A 21,239-nucleotide genomic window follows, 5' to 3' on the forward strand; every position below is an offset into this window, starting at 1 on the left:
CAAAGAGCCGCGTTTACACTGCGGTGAAGAGTCCACATCACACACACACACACACACTCACACACACTCACACACACACACACCAGTGTTAATAATGAATCTGTGAGTGAAGATCTCTCCAGCAGAGGACGCCACACCTACCAGAAAGAAATGATGTGTAATGGAACAATCATTTATTTTAAACACTCCCTACACAAATAACTTAAAAAGAAAGGCTAGTTATTGTGTCTGTGGCTCCATTAATAGTCTGCATCACTTTTAAGACCCTCGTCTGTCTCATAAATGACTCACTGAGCTTGGAGTGTGATGTCAGTCCACTTTAATTCTCCTCATCATCGAAGCGATGTGTGTGTCTCAGAGAAGGACGTGATGATGGTGAGGATCTGCTGGAGAGAGAGTGTGTGTTTATTCCTCTCACACACACTCATTTTGGGTGTGGACACGCGCCAGAGATCCCAGAGCCCAATTACAGCACAAACACTGAGATTCTGAGAGCTTTAGGAGGAACTGACAAACATGATGCCTCAGTTTGGTGTACTGCTGCATAAATGAACAACAATCAGTGCAATCATAAAGACACTTTCACATCTAATGAGGAAAACATGAGTGATGCTTTCCAGTGTTAAACCAATGGTTTCCATGGCGTCGCTATGTAGTTGCTATGGTGTTTTGCATAGTTGTTATTTTGTTGCTATGCAAGTGTTTTAAACATGTTACAAAGTTTCTTACAGAAGCCTGTTTCTGGCATGGAACAGAAAAATAAAAAAAGGAAATTGCAAGTTTATATCTTACAGTTCTTATAAAGGTATTAGTGACTTCATTCCTTTTTTATTATTATTTTTCTTGCTTTGATATTTGTGAGGTATTTGTAATAAAACTGTGGTTACACAAATAGCGAACAAAACCTGGTTACTACAATTTTACTTTAATGTATTATGGGTAATCTCTTTAAGGCAATAATGAGTTTATATCTCACATTTATTTTCGCAGAATTTTGAGATAAAATGTTGCAATTAATTTTTTTTTTTTCTTTTTTTTTTTTACTTCTGTGACACAAACAAGTTTCCCCAGTCTGTAAGTGTTTCTTCATGTCTGGAGTGAAAGAGTCAAATCTTTCCTTTAATGTTTGTCCATCAAGTAAAAAATGAACTGAAAGTTCTGCATGTAGAGTTGAGGTCAGACTGAGAGTGAGTGTGTCCCTTTAAAACTGCTCTTTATAAAACAACTCACAGAAGAAAAGAAAATCACTTGACTTCACATAAACCAGAAGAAAAAAAAGAAAAGTGAGAGAAAGAGAGAGAGGTCGAGAGAGAGAGAGCAGTAGCTGGCTGTGAGAGCTTTAACTCTCATTCTGTGTCTGTGTCTCAGTCTGCTCTGATCTGATCACACGCGTCGCTCTCAGGTGAGTTCACTGCTCATCATTCCTCTCATCATCACACTCATCTTCATCTGACTGACTGTTTTCTGCTCAGAACATTCACAGATATTTCCTGAAGCTCTATTGTTTTTCTCTCTGTTAGTTTTCTTTCAGTCTCTCGGTTTTTATTGGAATTGCTTGCAAGATAAATAATAATGTATGTATGTAGTGTTTAAAGGGATACAGTACCCCAAAAAATTATCATTCTGTCATCATTTACTCTCTATCATCTCAAACCTGTATGAGTTTCTTTGATTTAGAAAACACACGTGAAGATATTTGAAGAACTTTGTAATCCAAGCTGCAGTGACTTTCACTGTATGGATCTTCTGAATCATGACAGAATGTTGATTTTTGGCTAAACCTTCTAATAAAGACTTTATCCACCATGACCTTTAGAGTCTAACCTTTATATATGTGAGATAGAAACTAATTTTGAGTTTATTTATTACAGTCGTGAGGTATTGTGAAATGTAAACTCTTAATTAAATTAAAAAAAAAATTGTTTGAATCCAACAATTGCTAGTTATTAATTGATTAGATGTAAACTAAGAATTAAAGATATCTGGGAATCAAATGACATTGAACCCCACTGACTTTCATTATACAGACAAAAACAAGATATTTCACTAAATATCTTCTCATATAGTTGATTTAGCAGAACTTTCCCGTAAACCCTCCAGCATGCACCATGAGCTGCAGTTCTCAGTGAGTTCTGAGTGTGTGTGTGTGTGTGTGTGTGTGGTTTATACGCCTGCGGTTGTGCTTCTGTTGTGTGATATATAACACACAGCACACATGCAGCTGTGAATGTGATGATGACGGCCTCAGACCACTGAAACATACACGCATGCAGCTTCTGCTGTGATTTCAGATCAGCCTCAGATCTCCACGTCATGATCCAGTGATCTTCTGCTTAATTTGAACTTCTCATTGTCTGGTCTGCTCTGTGTTTTGGGTTAATTACTGCTGGCAGGAGTCATTAGCTCTGAGTGCATTTGAGAGGGCAGATGTGTAATGGATGTGTCTGACCGCAGGCGGAGGACATGATGATGATGATGATGATGATGAAGATGATGATGATGCTCCTCACCATCGCTCCGCTCGCGCAGGGGGTCCCAGGGTTCCAGGTGCGTCTGGTGGGCGGCAGGAACAGATTCGAGGGCCGGCTGGAGGTGCTGTATAACGGTGCGTGGGGAACTGTGTGTGACGACGAGGTCAACATCAATCTGGCCAATGTGGTGTGTCGCGAACTGGGCTTTTCTCGTGGACTCACCTGGGCTCACAGCGCCAAGTTCGGCGAGGGCCGCGGTAAGCATCTCTACTCTGTGTTCAGTGTGGATAAAGATGGGAAAAAAACAGAGAAACGAATTCACTTATGACAAGTTCCCGGCCTTAAAGTGTTAGTTGCAACTTTTTATCCCAAAGTTGACTCTTTTACTCTCAATTGCAAATGTATATGTCACAATTCACAAGTTATTAATTGTTGAGGTGTAAATTCAAAATACCAAATTTTTCTCTGAATTTAGAATTGATATCTAACAATTGCGATTTATTAATTCCAAGATATTAATTCTGAGATTTGCATTTATGCATTTAGCAACTTTATCCAAAGCAACTTACAGTGGCTATATATATTTTTTTACAAGTACATGTGTTCCCTGGGAATTGAACCCATAACCTTTCAAGCTTTGAAAGACTTTTTATCTAAATTTCGAGTTTATATCTAACAATTGCAAGTTATTCATTTCTATCTATTAATTCTGAGATGTAAACGCACAATTCCGACTTTTTTCTCAGAATTTCGAGTTTATATCTAACAATTGCAAGTTATTCATTTCTATCTATTAATTCTGAGATGTAAACGCACAATTCCGACTTTTTTCTCAGAATTTCGAGTTTATATCTAACAATTGCGAGTTATTCATTTCTATCTATTAATTCTGAGATGTAAACGCACAATTCCGACTTTTTTCTCAGAATTTCGAATTTATATCTAACAATTGCAAGTTATTCATTTCTATCTATTAATTCTGAGATGTAAACGCACAATTCCGACTTTTTTCTCAGAATTTCGAGTTTATATCTAACAATTGCGAGTTATTCATTTCTATCTATTAATTCTGAGATGTAAACGCACAATTCCGACTTTTTTCTCAGAATTTCGAGTTTATATCTAACAATTGCAAGTTACTAATTTCTATCTATTAATTCTGAGATGTAAACGCACAATTCCGACTTTTTTCTCAGAATTTCGAGTTTATATCTAACAATTGCGAGTTGTTAATTTCTATATATTTATTTCTGAGATGTAAACGCACAATTCCGACTTTTTTCTCAGAATTTCGAGTATATATCTAACAATTGCGAGTTGTTAATTTCTATTTATTAATTCTGAGATGTAAACGCACAATTCCGACTTTTTTCTCAGAATTTCGAGTATATATCTAACAATTGCGAGTTGTTAATTTTATCTATTAATTCTGAGATGTAAACGCACAATTCCGACTTTTTTCTCAGAATTTCGAGTTTATATCTAACATTTGCGAGTTGTTAATTTCTATCTATTAATTCTGAGATTTAAACGCACAATTCAGACTTTTTTCTCAGAATTTCGAGTTTATATCTAACAATTGCGAGTTGTTAATTTCTATCTATTAATTCTGAGATGTAAACGCACAATTCCGACTTTTTTCTCAGAATTTCGAGTTTATATGTAACAATTGCGAGTAATTAATATCTATCTATTAATTCTGAGATGTAAACGCACGATTCCGACTTTTTTCTCAGAATTTCGAGTTTATATCTAACAATTGCGAGTTGTTAATTTCTATTTATTAATTCTGAGATGTAAACGCACGATTCCGACTTTTTTCTCAGAATTTCGAGTTTATATCTAACAATTGCGAGTTGTTAATTTCTATTTATTAATTCTGAGATGTAAACGCACGATTCAGACTTTTTTCTCAGAATTTCGAGTTTATATCTAACAATTGCGAGTAATTAATATCTATCTATTAATTCTGAGATGTAAACGCACGATTCCGACATTTTTCTCAGAATTTCGAGTTTATATGTAACAATTGCGAGTAATTAATATCTATCTATTAATTCTGAGATGTAAACGCACGATTCCGACTTTTTTCTCAGAATTTCGAGTTTATATCTAACAATTGCGAGTTGTTAATTTCTATTTATTAATTCTGAGATGTAAACGCACGATTCCGACTTTTTTCTCAGAATTTCGAGTTTATATCTAACAATTGCGAGTTGTTAATTTCTATTTATTAATTCTGAGATGTAAACGCACGATTCAGACTTTTTTCTCAGAATTTCGAGTTTATATCTAACAATTGCGAGTAATTAATATCTATCTATTAATTCTGAGATGTAAACGCACGATTCCGACATTTTTCTCAGAATTTCGAGTTTATATCTAACAATTTTGGAGTTATTCATTTATATTTATTAATTCTGAGATGTAAACGCACAATTCCGACATTTTTCTCAGAATTTTTAGTTTATATCTAACAATTGCGAGTTATTGATTGTGATTTATTAATTTTGAAATGTAAACGGACAATTCCGACTTTTTTCTCAGAATTTTTAGTTTATATCTAACAATTGTGAGTTATTGATTGTGATTTATTAATTTTGAAATGTAAACAGACAATTCCGACTTTTTTCTCAGAATTTTTAGTTTATATCTAACAATTGTGAGTTATTGATTGTGATTTATTAATTTTGAAATGTAAACGGACAATTCCGACTTTTTTCTCAGGATTTCGAGTTTATATCTAACAATTGTGATTAATTAATTCTGAGATATTAATTCTGAGATGCAGAAATCTGACTATATCTCAGAATTTCAAATTTATATCTAACAATTGCGAGTTACTTGCGAAGTGTAAATCAGAATCCTGAGGCAAAAAAGTCAAAATTTACATCTTACAATTGATCATTTAGTTGTGAAATAAAAACGTAAAAGTACCATTTTCATATATTTATTCCATGGCAGAAATCCATATTTTATAAAGCACTTGAGTGGGTTTTTCCTCTTAATCTGACGTATTCAATCACTGTTATTGTTATTGTGTGGTTCTCTGTGTGCTCAGGTCAAATCTGGATGGATAACGTCTGGTGTTCGGGCAGTGAGAGCTCTCTGTCCGAGTGTCGGTCGAACGGCTGGGGTGTGAGCGACTGCTCTCACGCTGAAGATCTGGGGGTCATCTGCAGTCCAGATCCACCCACCCATGGTCACGTCCCCCGTTACGCAGAACCCCCTTCACCTCTGATCTCTAACGTGGTCTCGAACACTCCTCTGCGTGGGCATGAGATCGGTCTCCACCGTGGGGCCCGGGGCCCGTCCTCACCTCACCTCAATGGTCATCGCATCCATCTGCGAAGGAACGGGTTAGAGAGCGCCGTCACCCCACGGGGACACCGGATCCCAGACTTCCTGCGCAGCAGAGCCTCCTACAGGAGAGCACAGGAAGTGACGCCTACTCCGACCACCAGAAGCCCTGAGAGACCAGCGCCAGCGCCAGAGCCGGTTTACAGTCCTGAACCAGCACCAGAGCCGATTTACAGTCCTGAGCCGGTCTATCCCCGTGTGGAGCACAGCAACAGGATGGATCTGGACTTCACTGACATGGACGAGCAGGTCAGAGCCTCTAATACTCAACAAAGCTGCATTTGTTTGATTAAAAATAGAGTAAAAATATCTTCAGTGTCACATGATCTTCAGAAATATTTATCTATATATACAGCATTTGATCTGTCAGGCTTCGGAGGGTTAATGTTTGTCTGTGTCTCTCTCAGCCGTCTGGGTCACTCCAGCTGGACGAGGTGCGTCTCCGACCCGTCCTGACCGACACTCGGAGTGCTGCCATGGTAACGGAGGGGGTGCTTGAGGTGAGGCATGCTGGGAAATGGAGGCAGGTGTGTAGTCTGGGCTGGGATCTGAGCGGCAGTCGTGTGGTGTGTGGAATGCTGGGATTCCCGTCTGCGGAGCAACACGACACACGCGTGTACCGGTGAGTGTGTGCATGCTTCATCCAGCGTACTGAGACCACACTTATAAAACTAGTTTTTGCAACCTGATTTAATCCACAATATTCTGTTTATTTGTGTTTAATCTGGAATATTAAAGCTTTACATGGTTTCTAGATGATCCAGTTTATAGCCATTAGTTGGTTTAAGTGAGTAACCAGCACATCAAGTTGAACTAATAATTTAGTACAACTTGATCTCCTAAAATAAATCTATTTAAAAGTGACTAGTGTTTGTGCGTGTTCTTCTGGAAGATGTTCTTCCTCACTGAGGAAGACTCTGGCTGTAAACCAGCATCACTGTCAGATTTCAGGAGACTTCACAGACTGTGTTTCGTGTCAGATTGAGCTTCAGGAATCGCAGCATGTGTCCTCCTCTGATCACATGTACTCAGGTCTCTCAGTCTGACTGCTTACACATGTGTCACTGAATGTCCAGGAGTCTGTCCTGTGCTGCACTTCCTCTTCCTGTGAGGACGAACGCTTGTGTAACAGATTCAGAAGCCGCAGAGACTGAGAGACCACACCAGCCATAAATAAGACAGAGACAGGCTTCCTCTGTCTTCACAGGAACCGCTGGATCTTTTTATGGAGCGACTGCCCCGTCTGGACGTCCTGCTTTCTGACCGATACTCGTTCTCCTTCATGAGAGCGCCTGTGTTTCCATCTGCTCTCACTTACACTTACACGTTTATACAATATAATAGCTAGAAAAAAGAATTAGCAAAAAAATATGATTCAAAATCTATTTATGTAAACGTATTATTTTTGAAAAATGTATTACAAAATATGTAAATGGCTATATATATATATATATATATATATATATATATCAAATTAAAATCTATTTATATAAATACATATTTGAGCTTTTTTTGCTTTATTTTTAAAAACTATTTTTAAATATTTGTTTTTTAAATATATTTAAAAAAAAAATATATATATATATATATATATATATATATATATATATATATATATACTTTACATAAATACATAGATATGTCACATTTGAAGAAAAACGTACTTTGTAGTCTATAGCGTGTTAATATTTAACACATTTGAAAAGAATCATCAAGAAATATATTTCATATTTCAAGAAAAATTTTCATTGAGCTTAAGTGTTTACAAAATATATTTAGCATGTACTTAAATCATATTTTGGCCTCATAAAATATGTTTTTGCCATATGGAATCTAAAGGGGTTGTTCATGCAAAATGTTTTTTTCTTAAAAAATATATATTTTTATTTTTTTTTATAAAGAATAACACAAAATGTGGACAGTAGTAGAATAAAAAAAAGAAAAGTTTTTAGACATGTTATTTAAATAAAGTTAAACTTTTAACTTGAATGTTGCGTTTTTAGAAAACATTTAATGTGTGAGATTCTGCAAAGATACAGAACATCGGTCAATCAGTCATCAGTTCTGAAACACTGGACCAATCAGAGGACGCTGGAGGCGGGGCTAGCGTCCTGCTTACAGTAGCAGGTTTTATTTGATTTATGGCCCTTTATTCTGCTCACTGCAGCACTGAGAGACACTTTAATAAGAAACAGCACAGCTTTAATGAGCAGTATTAATGTGGTCTGGAGTAGATTTAATAGTGCTGACCTTTAGTTCACTTTACATTAGTAGTTTTATATCAGTTTCAGAGCTTTTCCTCAGAATCTGGTTGGTTTGACATTAATCTGAGAAATGGATCAAATCAATAATCTGCTTTTGTTTTGTATTCTGTGTTTTCTGACCCGCTGGCAGAGATGTGTGAATGTCTCAGATGTTAGATGTGCTGAGGGACTGTGTATTGTTCTGTGAGGAGCTGTGATTTATTCTCCAGCACTAAATGACGGGTTTGAGTCTATATTAAACTCCAGCCGCAGTGAGATTCTGTGCTTCTGCGAGTGATTTTTAATAGCTGGTTTCGTTCAGCTGTTTCAGGACTCCACCCGGTTCAGCTCAATTCGGTCTGTGTTTCCTTTAAACTCTTCTCATTGTAGTTTGACTTTATATTCAGATTAATGTGTTCTCATTTCTGGCCATGATGTTACGTTATAGATTAAATCTTATCGTCAGATCTTTATATTTAAATATAATCAGCTTCCGAAACACACTGAACAGAGACTGACTTTGATTGAAGGATGTTTGGTTTTGTTGAAGAAAATCCCAGTGTTTTACACACTGTTGTTAAAGTGATCAGAGAAATACTTATTTTCAAATATTTTAATATTTTATAGGCCTATTTTTTTCCTTGAATCCCAAAAGTATTTTTGACTGAGCTTCACTGTTTAAAACATACATTTATCATATATTTGAAACATGTTTTGGTCAGAAAACTGTATGTTTGAGACGTCTCGGGTCATGTGACTGCTCTCAGCCAATCACAGCCCTGCACGGATCTCTGTTGATGTGGCAAATAAGTGGTTTCCTAAAGTCATGCTGCAACCAGAGCAGACCACCAGCGCTCAGACAGACGAGACGTATATATATATCTCATATATAAGAGCTCATGAATGAAGAACTCTCAACATTTCCAGAAACACCGCGCTATCATTCGCTTTCTCTGGTGTTTCTGTCCGTTTGTTGTGTTTCCATGTGACACAGAGAGCTCTTTGTGTTTCAGCAGGTGCTTGTGGGTATTTTTAACTGCTGCTTTAATTCAGTGACTCGTTAGGACGGTCATTTCAGCTCTTTTGTTTAACCTCCTCTGAATTCAGCCAAAACCCAGAAGCACTTAACACTTCCAGCTCCGTCCTCCTGAACTCAGAGGATTTGTGATTGGTTTTTCCATTAATATCCATTAATATGAGGAGCTAAAGGTCAAAACACATGTTAGATGGAAACTTAAGTTTGTAGCTTAATTGAAGGTGTTGAATTGGGTGATCATAGGTTTAACTGATCTGAATGTGTTTGGCAAAATGATTTAGATTTAGATTTCCTGGTAATCAAACCCACAAGCGTGGAGTTGCAAGCGCCATCTAAACCACTGGAGAGCACAGGAAACATGGGAGCTGTTTTTGCGTCTGGTTCTGTCCGTCTGGGTACTCAGACGCTGATGTGTTTCAGAATTTAGACCAGAATACACCAGGGCCTTGTTTCGATGTGTTTTCATGCACGTCCTCGGCTGGAGCTGAGATATACGGACGGGAAACACAAGCATGAGCGGTTTTGGCTCAGCTCTGAGAACATGGAGATCTGTGTGTGAACGTCTGCTGACCACAAACCCAGCAGAACGTCCCGGAGTTTCCATAGAGTTTATTTACCATCTGCTGCTCGCTGGCGATGCTATGTATATATACAGTCATGGTAAGCGTTATTGCCCCCTTGGTAAATATAAGCAAAGCAGGCTGTAAAAATAAATCTGCATTGTTTATCCTATGGATCTTTCGTTGAAAAAATTCACAAAAATAAAACCTTTCATTGAGATAAAAAAAGTTAGGGTTTAGGTATAGGTGGCTTAAAGAAAATAAATGATTTTTGTGAGTTTTTAACCAAGGGGTCCAATAATTCTGACCACAGCTGTATGCGACTGACACACACAAACAATCTCCGTCGCTCATGTGAAGCCTGTTTATTTAGTCCAGTCCTGTTGATCGGCTCATTTGTGTGGTTTCAGGAAACTGTGGGACTCAAAGATGGAGGATCCAACCACAAGGTAAGGCTTCATCCGCTGTTTGTTGTCAGTGCTGGCTGTATGAAGGGACTCTGAGAGAGATGTGTGTGTGTGTGTGTGTGTGCAGGTCTGCGGTCAGTAAGAAGGCGTTCTGGGTCGAGAGAGTTCAGTGTTCGGGTTCGGAGGGGTCTCTGGCACAGTGTCGAGCACAGCTCTCCGTCCCGCGGCACGACGTTCCCTGCTCCGGAGGGATGCACGCAGTGGTGCGCTGTGTTCCTGGTGCTCAGTTCTCCAGAAGCTCCGCCTCCAGACCCCCGCAGGCTCCGCCCCCTCTGAACGTGAGTGCTGCACAGGGTCCAGCTGTGAGCCCTGGCCCCGGGGACACGGCTCATGTGTCTGTGTGTTCCTGCAGGCGGCGGTGCGTCTGAAGGCCGGTGCACGGCTGGGCGAGGGTCGGGTGGAGGTGCTCCGCGAGGGGAAGTGGGGGACCGTGTGTGACCATCTGTGGGATCTGACCGCGGCCAGCGTGGTGTGCAGAGAGCTGGGCTTCGGCTCGGCCAGAGACGCCCCACGAGGAGCGCTCATGGGTCAAGGTAATGTCACCAGAGCTGATATGAGCTCAGTGTTATTTCCTCTTTCCCAGTGGCTCATGGGTGTTGAGTTTGAGTTTCTCCGCTAGTCTAAACAGAAAACATGAAACATGAAACACTCAGACGGACGCCGTTCAGACGCTGTGATGGGAATGTTTAGTTCAGTCTTCATGCTCCTGTGGGAACACTCCAGTTTGGGCTGCACGGTTTTAAATCTAATTTAAATGTTTCCTTATATATATATAATCATTATAATTTAACAAATGTATTAAACAAAATAAGAAATATTCCTAATTAACTCTAATTAAATCTAATAATAATAAGGATTATTATTTTAATACATTTATTATTACCATAAAATATTAAACAAATAAATTCCTAACCCTAAGGTCCTGAAGGCTTACTGCAGACCATGCACATCTCGACATAAATACACCAGTCTTCCCAGCATGCTCTCCTATACCATGTGCATTCGTTCCATCGTCTCAGGTTTGGGGTTTTGCTCTATTTTCAGGGTTAATGCTCTGAATTATACGCTGTCAGTCTGTTCTTCAGTGGTGATGAGGAGAATAAGAGACACGTCTGCTGGTGACTTCATGACCCAACCGTGCACTAATTACAGGGAGACTCGTCCATACGCACGCGTCTCTCCGTCCCGTCTGCTGCTATTTCCATCTATTAAACGCTTCCATTTGGCCAATGTGTGTAATTTACTGAACCCAGCGTCCACATCACACATGCACGTCTGCCCCCGTTTAACTTGCAATCAGGCCAGTTGCAGTTTTCTGCCAAACACAACGCATTAATGACTATTTCTAGCAGGTAAACGGGCTTGTGGTGTGCAGACATCAGCTCGTGGAACATGTGTTTGTGTTTGTGCAGGTACGGGTCTGATCCACATGAACGCGGTGCAGTGTTCAGGCCAGGAGCGCTCCATCACACAGTGCCGCTTCCAGGAGGTGCCGCTGCACTCATGCAAACACTCCCAGGATGCATCTGTCCGCTGCAACGTCCCCAACACCGGCCTGAGCGCAACCGTACGTACATAGACTCTTACTGTAATCGTTAGTTTTCTTCTTCTCCCGCTCTTGAGCCATTGGCAGCCCAGGGAAGCAGATGGAAAAAAGTTGTGAAATTTGGCACACAGATAGAAGTCAGTATGAACTTTAATCATAGTAAATTTGGAGTGTCTAACTCAAACTCTCTAGCGCCACCAATGGTCCAAATATGTACTCATGTTATTCCAATAACCATAAGGACTAGAAACAAAATTCTTGAAATTCTTAGCTTTGTTTAACTCCTCCTAGACTGTTGCTCTGATCTTCTCAAACAGCAAACCAGATCATCTTCAGATCATGCTGACATTTTTTTCAGGAATTCAAATTGATTAGTCAATTCGTTCTCGATTAACACATGGATAAATCTGATTATGCGTTTGCCGAAGTGGATGTGAGGCTATATTTCCACAACACTTTAATATATTCTGACCAAACTTGGTGTGTGTAATGACAACAGTTACCTGAGCACACCTGCCGAATTTCGGCACAGCACCATCTAGTGGTCAGGAGATACATTCTCTGGATCATGCTGAGAACATTGCCATTTTGATTTACTTTGAAAACATAATTTTTGAAAACTCCTCCTAAATTGTTCGTCTGATTTTCAAGAAAATCCAACCAGATCATCTTCAGATCATGCTGCCAAAAATTTAAGGAATTCAGATTGATTCGTCAAATCATTCTTTAAATAATGTGAAACCATGCCAAAGTGGGTGTGAGGCTGTAACTCTGCAATGCTTTAATATATTCAGATCAAAATTGGTGTGTGTTATAACAGACATGATCTGAGGATATCTGCACAGCGCCATCTAGTAATTAGGGGATAGATTTCTTTCCCGTCCAATATCATGGTGAAATTTGGTGTACATTAGGTTGATAAAAGTGTTCAAAAAAGTGTTCACTTCTGTGGTTAAAATATTTGATTCACAAATGCAAAGATTTGAAAACGTCTCCCCAGCTTAATGATTTTAAAACTGAGCTTTTTTTGTCAAATTTTAACTACATTTGATTCAGATCATCTTAAGATCATGCCAACAAAGCAGCTACTGAATTTGTGGCAAACTCATCAACGAATTTGATGATTTTTAAATGATTTTGAAACTGTTTCTCTGTGACACTTTTGCATATTGACACCAAACTTTGACCATGTCACTGTGACCTCACACTGAATATAGCATATAAATGTTGTCACAGCGCCAACTATTGGTAAAAAAGTATCAGCAATTAAATAATATTAAAAGCAGTTGTCTTTGTTTTTGATTTCGCCTTACATAATTTACAAATGGCTTTGATTACACATTTCTGCAGTGGGTCTGTTGTTCCCAGCAATGTTTGGTTCATCATTTTCTCTTCTGTTGCACTTAAATGTTGCTTGCATCCATACTTGTTGAACTGTAATGTCCAGGTGCGTCTGGCGGGGGGGCGGGAGGCGGCGGAGGGCCGGGTGGAGGTGCTGATGGAGGTGAACGGTCAGCAGCGCTGGGGCTCCGTCTGCAGTGAGAACTGGGGCATTAATGAAGCCATGGTGGTGTGTCGACAGCTCGGCTTCGGCTTCGCTTCCAGAGCCCATCAGGTACGTGACGTTAACTCTGTTCTACATTTGTACGTCACAGAGAGGAACATTTATGTGAGATAATTACAATAAATTATTTAGATGACATACTTTGGCTCAGGCATTTCAAAATTATTAAAACAGTATGTGAGATGCATTTATTCTGTAAATGTATTTCCATGGTATTTTCTGTGCATGTCTTGTCATTGAATTAAAAAACATTTTTGACTCTATTGAACAAATATGTTTTTTATGTGCATTTGTAGAATTTATGCGCGTCTTGGCATTTTAATCCAACGTTTTTATGCAATATCCCAAAATGTGTATAGAAAAAGGTGGAAATTTAGCTAGTGCAGCATTTCTAAGTGGGTTGTTCTAATCTCTGTTCCATCACACTGAGAAGAAAACTGGCCAGCCAATAGGATTTGTGCTTTTGGTCACATGGGTTATGTCAGCAATTTATATCTTTTCTGTGACCAGTAGGTGTCAGAAATGTAATTTATTTGTGTATCAGCACAAACTCTCTCAGCTCGATTGTTATTGTCCGAAGCAGCTTGAAGAGACTCTTATGAGTGACAATCACTCACTATATTCTCACTCTTAGCAGTAATGGTGAGCTGAATCACTGTTTACACCCGTGGAACTTTAGTTTTCAAGGCTGTTGTTTCCCATGCAGAGGTAATTACAGCCCTGCACAGATTTAGGGAAAGAGCAGGAAACCCAGAGAGAAAACAAACCCAAAATAGAGTTGCTGGACCAGAGCACATTTGCACTCTTATAAAAGCCTGTTTAAAAACGGCTCTCGCTAAATAGACGGTGGAGAGGAACGTGGAAAGTATTTGATAATGTGCATGAATTAGCTGTAATAGCGGGCGTTATTAGACTTTGGGTGGATTCCTGCTGCCTCAGTCACACATTCGGTCCGTCCCGCAGGAGACCTGGTTCTGGCCCAGCAGCTCCGGGTCCGAGGACGTGCTTCTGAGCGGAACACACTGCATCGGCACTGAGATCTCCATCCAGCAGTGCAACAAGAACGGACAGGTGTACTGCCCACGAGGGGGCGGAGCCAGAGCCGCCGGAGTCACCTGTGCAGATGGTATGAGCACACCTTATCACACACACACACACATATATCAGGACTTGAAGGGGAATTAATGTAAGTAGTTCAGAAGGGGTTCATATGACTAAAAGGTATTGGTTTAACATAATATTTTTATTAAAGTGATTTGCCGTGGTGTGTTGGACATTGCAGCTCTTAAATACTGTGTGTATTTTATCAGTGGTTAACGCAAAAAAAATCCTGAGTCTGAACTATTTTCCAGGGCTGGGACAATGGGGTCCTATCATTAACATTTGAAATGATACTGTGGCAAAGTTATTGCTTTCCTTATTCAAACTGATTTTTTTCATGTATATATGGTTGACCTGAAGAATGAAAGCTGTATCATACACTTGGAAAATTATGAGCTATGGGTGTGCAATACATTTAGCTCATGAGATAAGACAAAATACCGATACTTGGTTCACTAGAACAAGACAATATTTTAATACTATTTTCAAGAAATTTTCAATGACAAAATATTTGTCTTTTATGGGTTAATATGATGCTGCTAAAACAGAGCGATGAGACATAAACATAAATCCCATTATAAATGTGATATAAACATTTTTTCTAATTGTCCTCTTCTTGAAGGCCAAACAAAGTAGTTTCACTTTCTCAATGAAACAGTTTCACACACTGTGGCCTTGAGTGAGCGGTGGCAGGAGGCCTAGAGTGAGCAGAGGTCTAGGGTGAGTGGAGGCCTAGAGTGAGCCATAGCCTAGAGTGAGTGGAGGCCTAGAGTGAGCCATAGCCTAGAGTGAGCGGAGGCCTAGAGTGAGCCATTGCCTAGAGTGAGCGGAGGCTTAGAGTGAGCTGTTTCCTAGAGTAAGCAGAGGCCTAGAGTGAGCCGTTGCATAGAGTGAGTGGAGGCCTAGAGTGAGTGTAGGCCTACAGTGAGTGGAGGCCTAGAGTGAGCCGTTGCATAGAGTGAGCTGCAGTCTAGAGTGAGTGGAGGCTTAGAGTGAGCCATAGCCTAGAGTGAGCGGAGGCCTAGAGTGAGCCGTTGCCTAGAGTGAGTGGAGGCCTAGAGTGAGCCATAGCCTAGAGTGAGCAGAGGCCTAGAATGAGGCATTGCCTAGAGTGGAGGCCTAGAGTGAGCAATAGCCTAGAGTGAGCGGAGGCCTAGAGTGAGCCGTTGCCTAGAGTGAGTGGAGGCCTAGAGTGAGCCATAGCCTAGAGTGAGTGGAGGCCTAGAGTGAGCCATAGCCTAGAGTGAGCGGAGGCCTAGAGTGAGCCGTTGCCTAGAGTGAGCGGAGGCTTAGAGTGAGCCGTTGCCTAGAGTGAGTGGAGGCCTAGAGTGATCCGTTGCCTAGAGTGAGTGGAGGCCTAAAGGGAGCCATAGCCTAGAGTGAGCGGAGGCTTAGAGTGAGCCATAGCCTAGAGTGAGCGGAGGCGTAGAGTGAGCCATAGCCTAGAGTGAGTGGAGGCCTAGAGTGAGCCATAGCCTAGAGTGAGCCGTTGCCTAGAGTGAGCGGAGGCCTAGAGTGAGCCATAGCCTAGAGTGAGCGGAGGCCTAGAGTGAGCCGTTGCCTAGAGTGAGTGGAGGCTAAGAGTGAGCAGAGGCCAAGAGTGAGCCATAGCCTAGAGTGAGCGGAGGCCTAGAGTGAGCCGTTGCCTAGAGTGAGCAGAGGCCTAGAGTGAGCCGTTGCCTAGAGTGAGCGGAGGCTTAGAGTGAGCCGTTGCCTAGAGTGAGTGGAGGCCTAGAGTGAGCCATAGCCTAGAGTGAGCGGAGGCCTAGAGTGAGCCATTGCCTAGAGTGAGCGGAGGCTTAGAGTGAGCCGTTGCCTAGAGTGAGTGGAGGCCTAGAGTGATCCGTTGCCTAGAGTGAGTGGAGGCCTAGAGTGAGTGGAGGCCTAGAGTGATCCGTTGCCTAAAATGAGTGGAGGTCTAGAGTGAGCCATAGCCTAGAGTGAGCCATAGCCTAGAGTGAGCGGAGGCCTAGAGTGAGCCGTTGCCTAGAGTGAGCGGAGGCTAAGAGTGAGCAGAGGCCAAGAGTGAGCCATAGCCTAGAGTAATCGGAGGCTTAGAGTGAGCCATTGCCTAGAGTGAGCGGAGGCCTAGAGTGAGCCGTTGCCTAGAGTGAGCGGAGGCTAAGAGTGAGCAGAGGCCAAGAGTGAGCCATAGCCTAGAGTGAGCGGAGGCCTAGAGTGAGCCATTGCCTAGAGTGAGCGGAGGCTAAGAGTGAGCAGAGGCCAAGAGTGAGCCATAGCCTAGAGTAATCGGAGGCCTAGAGTGAGCCGTTGCCTAGAGTGAGCGGAGGCTTAGAGTGAGCCGTTGCCTAGAGTGAGTGGAGGCCTAGAGTGAGCCATAGCCTAGAGTGAGCGGAGGCCTAGAGTGAGCCGTTGCCTAGAGTGAGCGGAGGCTTAGAGTGAGCCGTTGCCTAGAGTGAGTGGAGGCCTAGAGTGATCCGTTGCCTAGAGTGAGTGGAGGCCTAGAGTGAGTGGAGGCCTAGAGTGATCCGTTGCCTAAAATGAGCGGAGGCCTAGAGTGAGCCGTTGCCTAGAGTGAGCGGAGGCTAAGAGTGAGCAGAGGCCAAGAGTGAGCCATAGCCTAGAGTAATCGGAGGCTTAGAGTGAGCCATTGCCTAGAGTGAGCGGAGGCCTAGAGTGAGCCGTTGCCTAGAGTGAGCGGAGGCTAAGAGTGAGCAGAGGCCAAGAGTGAGCCATAGCCTAGAGTGAGCGGAGGCCTAGAGTGAGCCATTGCCTAGAGTGAGCGGAGGCTAAGAGTGAGCAGAGGCCAAGAGTGAGCCATAGCCTAGAGTAATCGGAGGCTTAGAGTGAGCCATTGCCTAGAGTGAGCGGAGGCCTAGAGTGAGCCGTTGCCTAGAGTGAGCGGAGGCTAAGAGTGAGCAGAGGCCAAGAGTGAGCCATAGCCTAGAGTGAGCCATTGCCTAGAGTAAGTGGAGGCTTAGAGTGAGTTGTCACCTAGAGTGAACAGAGGCCTAGAGTGAGGCTTTTCACATCCATGGTGAAAGCCGATCCAGCGATCCACAGTGCAAAGTTTATATATTTCCTCAGCGAACAGCACAGGTCAGCTCCAGGCATGACAAAGCGGATATCATCCTCTTTTGGAAGTCCAAACAAAGTAGTTTCACTTTCACAACCAAACACACAGCATCTATACGACGCTGTGTGTGCAGCAGCAACAACAATACTACAACGAGAATAAAAGTTACGCCTTCTTCCTTACAGGAGTGTGGCGTTATGCAAGTCTTCCCACATTGTGACATAGACATGGGGCATGTTAGAACGAGGTCTTTTAGGGGGTGTGGATAAGTCTTACATTTTATAAAGAATATCTCTTTGGCATTTAGAATTAAGTCTTTGGAAGAGCTTTGTGTTGTGTGTGTGTGGAATTAGTGTGTTGTGTGTGTCCTCAGCGGCTCCGGATCTAGTGATCGACGCGCAGCTGGTGCAGGAGTCTGCGTATCTGGAGGACCGTCCACTGCACCTGCTGACCTGCGCTCACGAGGAGAACTGTCTGTCGTCCTCCGCCGCACGCATGGCCTGGCCCTACGGTCACCGCCGCCTGCTGCGCTTCTCCTCACGCATCATGAACCTCGGACGGGCCGACTTCAGACCGCGAGCCTCACGAGAGTCCTGGACCTGGCACCAGTGCCACCGGTGAGTGAGTCATGTGATGCTTCACGGGCCAATCAGAGCCCAGGACTGTGTCACGTGATCACGCTCCTCCTCTCTTACAGACACTACCACAGCATCGAGGTCTTCACACACTATGACCTCCTGACCCTGAACGGCACAAAGGTGGCAGAGGGTCACAAGGCCAGCTTCTGTCTGGAGGACACGTACTGCCCTGAAGGTGAAGCGCTTTACTTCCAGCTTGAGATCGTTTCTAATCAGACATAATAAGCTTTATGAAATCAATGTATTTCCTATTTGAATTCACTCCTCAGCAGCTGTTTTTGTTTCTGAAGTCAGAATAATTCAGGAAAACTTGTTTTAAAAGTGACTTATAGACTTTGAAAAGTCATGAAATGAACACCGTGAGCATTTTAATGACGAATAGACATACATCTGAGTAGTTAAACAGAAACTGTGTAAAACTGTTCCTTTACAGCTGGATGTGGATTTACTGCTAAAACAACCTCTCGAGTCCTCAAACTGAATTATTCTAATTTGATTGATTTTAATTGTTTACTATTAACAAAAAAGATAAAGAAAGAGTTTAATGAATCTGGCCAAAAACATACTTGAGTGAAAGTATTGAGTGAAGAAGTAACCTCAAAATTAATTGAATTAATCAGCATATTGTGTAATTAATTGAGTAATATTTATTTACTTTAGTATAATGGCAGTAGCATTAATCCATTCTCTGGTAAAGACATTTACAAACATTTTTTCGGCTCTCCAAAAACTTTTTATATATATATATATATATTTTAACAACTTTTTATATTTTTTCAAAGACTTTTTATATACTTTTTTTTAATGAATTTGAATTTTTTCATTTTTTTCATGAATCTTTTGTTTCTTTTTTCTTTATTTTTCCCCCAAACTTTTGCATTTTTTACATTTGAATTTTTTTTTCAAAAACTTTTTTTGTTCCAAAGACTATTTTTCTCTTAAAAAAAATGTTTCCCTTTTCAAAAACCTTTTACTTTTTTCAAAAGTTATTTTCTGCATAATGATCGTAAAATAACGAGCTGAGAACAAAAATGTCATGAGTACTTTTCATATAAAAATAAAATCATACGGAGTAAAAATATCACTACAGTGATCATGTAAAAACTCTATTTCTATTGGTCCTGCTGATGAAAGTGAGAGAGAGTTTAATGATGTCATCTGCTCGGTCTCCACGGTAACAGGCCTGACGAAACGCTACGCCTGCTATAACATGGGCGAGCAGGGCATCACTGTGGGATGCTGGGATACGTACCGCCACGACATCGACTGCCAGTGGGTGGACATCACCGACGTCCGGCCCGGAGACTACATCTTCCAGGTCAGAGGTCACGCTGAGCCTCCTCTAACCCTGAGAAATACTTCATTTCAATGAGATGCATGTACTATATTATAGTTCAGGAAAGGTTTTTATTTTGTATTTTAAGGAGATTTTATAATATAGATGTATATTAATGGAATAGTTACAATCCATGTATTACCTTTCTGAGCGCAGACCTGACAGAAACTGTGTTAAGACTCGAGCTTAGTCTCCGTCTGCGCTTCAGAGTTCACCCCAGTATTCAGTCTGAGATCGGCTCAGCAAACAGGAAGTAGATCACGGTCACTCCAGATCACGCTCATGTAGAAGATAGAAGAGAAATTCAGAGAGAAGGATCTGATTAACATGAATAAATCTCACTCTCATATTCATAGAGATATTATGGGATATATGACTGATGTTTAGATTATAAACATGAGTGGCTTTATTTAATTAATGTGATTATTTAAGTGTGTTTGCATTTTTGCCCCTTCACCAGAGGGGCCAAGAAAACCTTTTAATACAAGAAACCAAAATCAAACTATACTGTATCAAAATCAGTTACAAAAAAAATATGATTTTGAAATGTTTATTTTTTCATCTGATTCATTTATATATATATATATATATATATATATATATATATATATATATATATATATATATATATATATATAACCCTTTAAAAAAGTTCTGTAAATTTGATTAAAAAAAATATATATATATATAATATTTTAATATTAATATACTCTAACAATCATATTTTATAATATTTACTTAATTATGAAAAAATTATATATTTTAATAAAATATTGTTGGATATAATGCTACATTCACTTTTCAATCAAGATGAGAATAAAAACCTGAATCTGATCTGATGAAGCTCAGTCCTGTGTGTGTGTGTTGTGTGTGTGTGTGTGTGTGTGTGTGTGTGTGTGTGTGCAGGTGGAGGTCAATCCCTCGCTGGATATGGCCGAGTCTGACTTCCAGAATAATGTGATGCGCTGCCGCTGCCGTTACGACGGAGGACGAGTGTTTATGTACAGCTGCCACACCGGTTAGACACACACACACTCTCTCTCTCTCTCTCTCACACACACACACACACACAGTCACGCACAAGCCGTAAATAAAACTCCAGAGATTGATGAACAGCACACACATCATGTTTACCTCGCTGTTTCAGGAGACGCTTACAGCGCAGAGGCAGAGGACCTGTTTGAACACGTGCGTGAGATCTCGAACAACTTCCTGTGATGAAGCCGCTGCGCCGCAGGACTGACGCTGGATTCGTCTGATCGCCGCCTGAGGGGCGGGGTCTGCGTGTGGGGGTGGGGCTAGTGTGATGATTGACAGGCGGGCGTTTACAGTACATTTGGGCCAGTATTGATGAAGCAGAAGATCAGAAGGGATTTCATGAGTGTGAGCAGATGCTTCTTGATGAGGCTCATATATTCATCTTATTCACTCCTGTGAGAGTGTTTAAAAACACCACTTTACAACATTGATTGAAGTAAACTTTCTTTCACCAGTGTCATTCCTCCTGCTTGTTGGGCTCATCATTTTCATATTTTATTTCTCACAATGTTGTTTTTTTTGTAAGTGTTGTTTAGTTTGGTTTGTTGGAGAGAAAACATGTTTTTTCCTTTTTTTTTCATTTTAAAATCTCTCTGTAGATCAGCGGTTCTCAACCAGGGTGACAACAATTTTATATATATATATATATATATATATATATATATATATATAAAATTAATTAAAATACAAATTTGAAAGTCCCCCCCCCCCCCCTTCAATAATTATTCTGTTATTAAATATATTTTTAATCACAAAATGAATTATAGTTAATTAAATGTATTGATACCCCAATCTCTGTTAATGAAAATGTAAAGCTTCTTTGTCCTAATTATTGTTGGATG

At 40.8% G+C, this 21,239-nt stretch overlaps 1 protein-coding gene and 1 long non-coding RNA gene across 2 annotated transcripts; one reads left to right on the forward strand and one right to left on the reverse strand.

The window, feature by feature from the left end:
• The first annotated feature begins 1,287 nt into the window (after positions 1–1,287).
• On the forward strand, positions 1,288–21,024 carry LOC128021928 (lysyl oxidase homolog 4). The gene is made up of 15 exons (XM_052609024.1): positions 1,288–1,402; positions 2,455–2,728; positions 5,533–6,080; positions 6,239–6,453; positions 10,081–10,119; positions 10,205–10,415; positions 10,490–10,670; positions 11,550–11,704; positions 13,131–13,298; positions 14,211–14,373; positions 17,759–18,002; positions 18,083–18,198; positions 19,205–19,341; positions 20,266–20,377; positions 20,507–21,024. The coding sequence occupies exons 2-15, from the start codon at positions 2,464–2,466 to the stop codon at positions 20,575–20,577; spliced, it is 2,625 nt and encodes an 874-aa protein (XP_052464984.1). The 5' UTR covers positions 1,288–1,402; positions 2,455–2,463; the 3' UTR covers positions 20,578–21,024.
• LOC128021929 (uncharacterized) lies at positions 14,216–20,616 on the reverse strand. The gene is made up of 4 exons (XR_008185824.1): positions 20,494–20,616; positions 19,502–19,638; positions 19,276–19,371; positions 14,216–14,362 (listed from the first exon to the last, which is right to left on the reverse strand). It is a non-coding gene; the product is annotated as an uncharacterized LOC128021929 (long non-coding RNA).
• Positions 21,025–21,239: the final 215 nt, after the last annotated feature.

Source organism: Carassius gibelio, chromosome A11 (genome assembly GCF_023724105.1).
Source record: "Carassius gibelio isolate Cgi1373 ecotype wild population from Czech Republic chromosome A11, carGib1.2-hapl.c, whole genome shotgun sequence".
NCBI lineage: Eukaryota > Metazoa > Chordata > Actinopteri > Cypriniformes > Cyprinidae > Carassius > Carassius gibelio.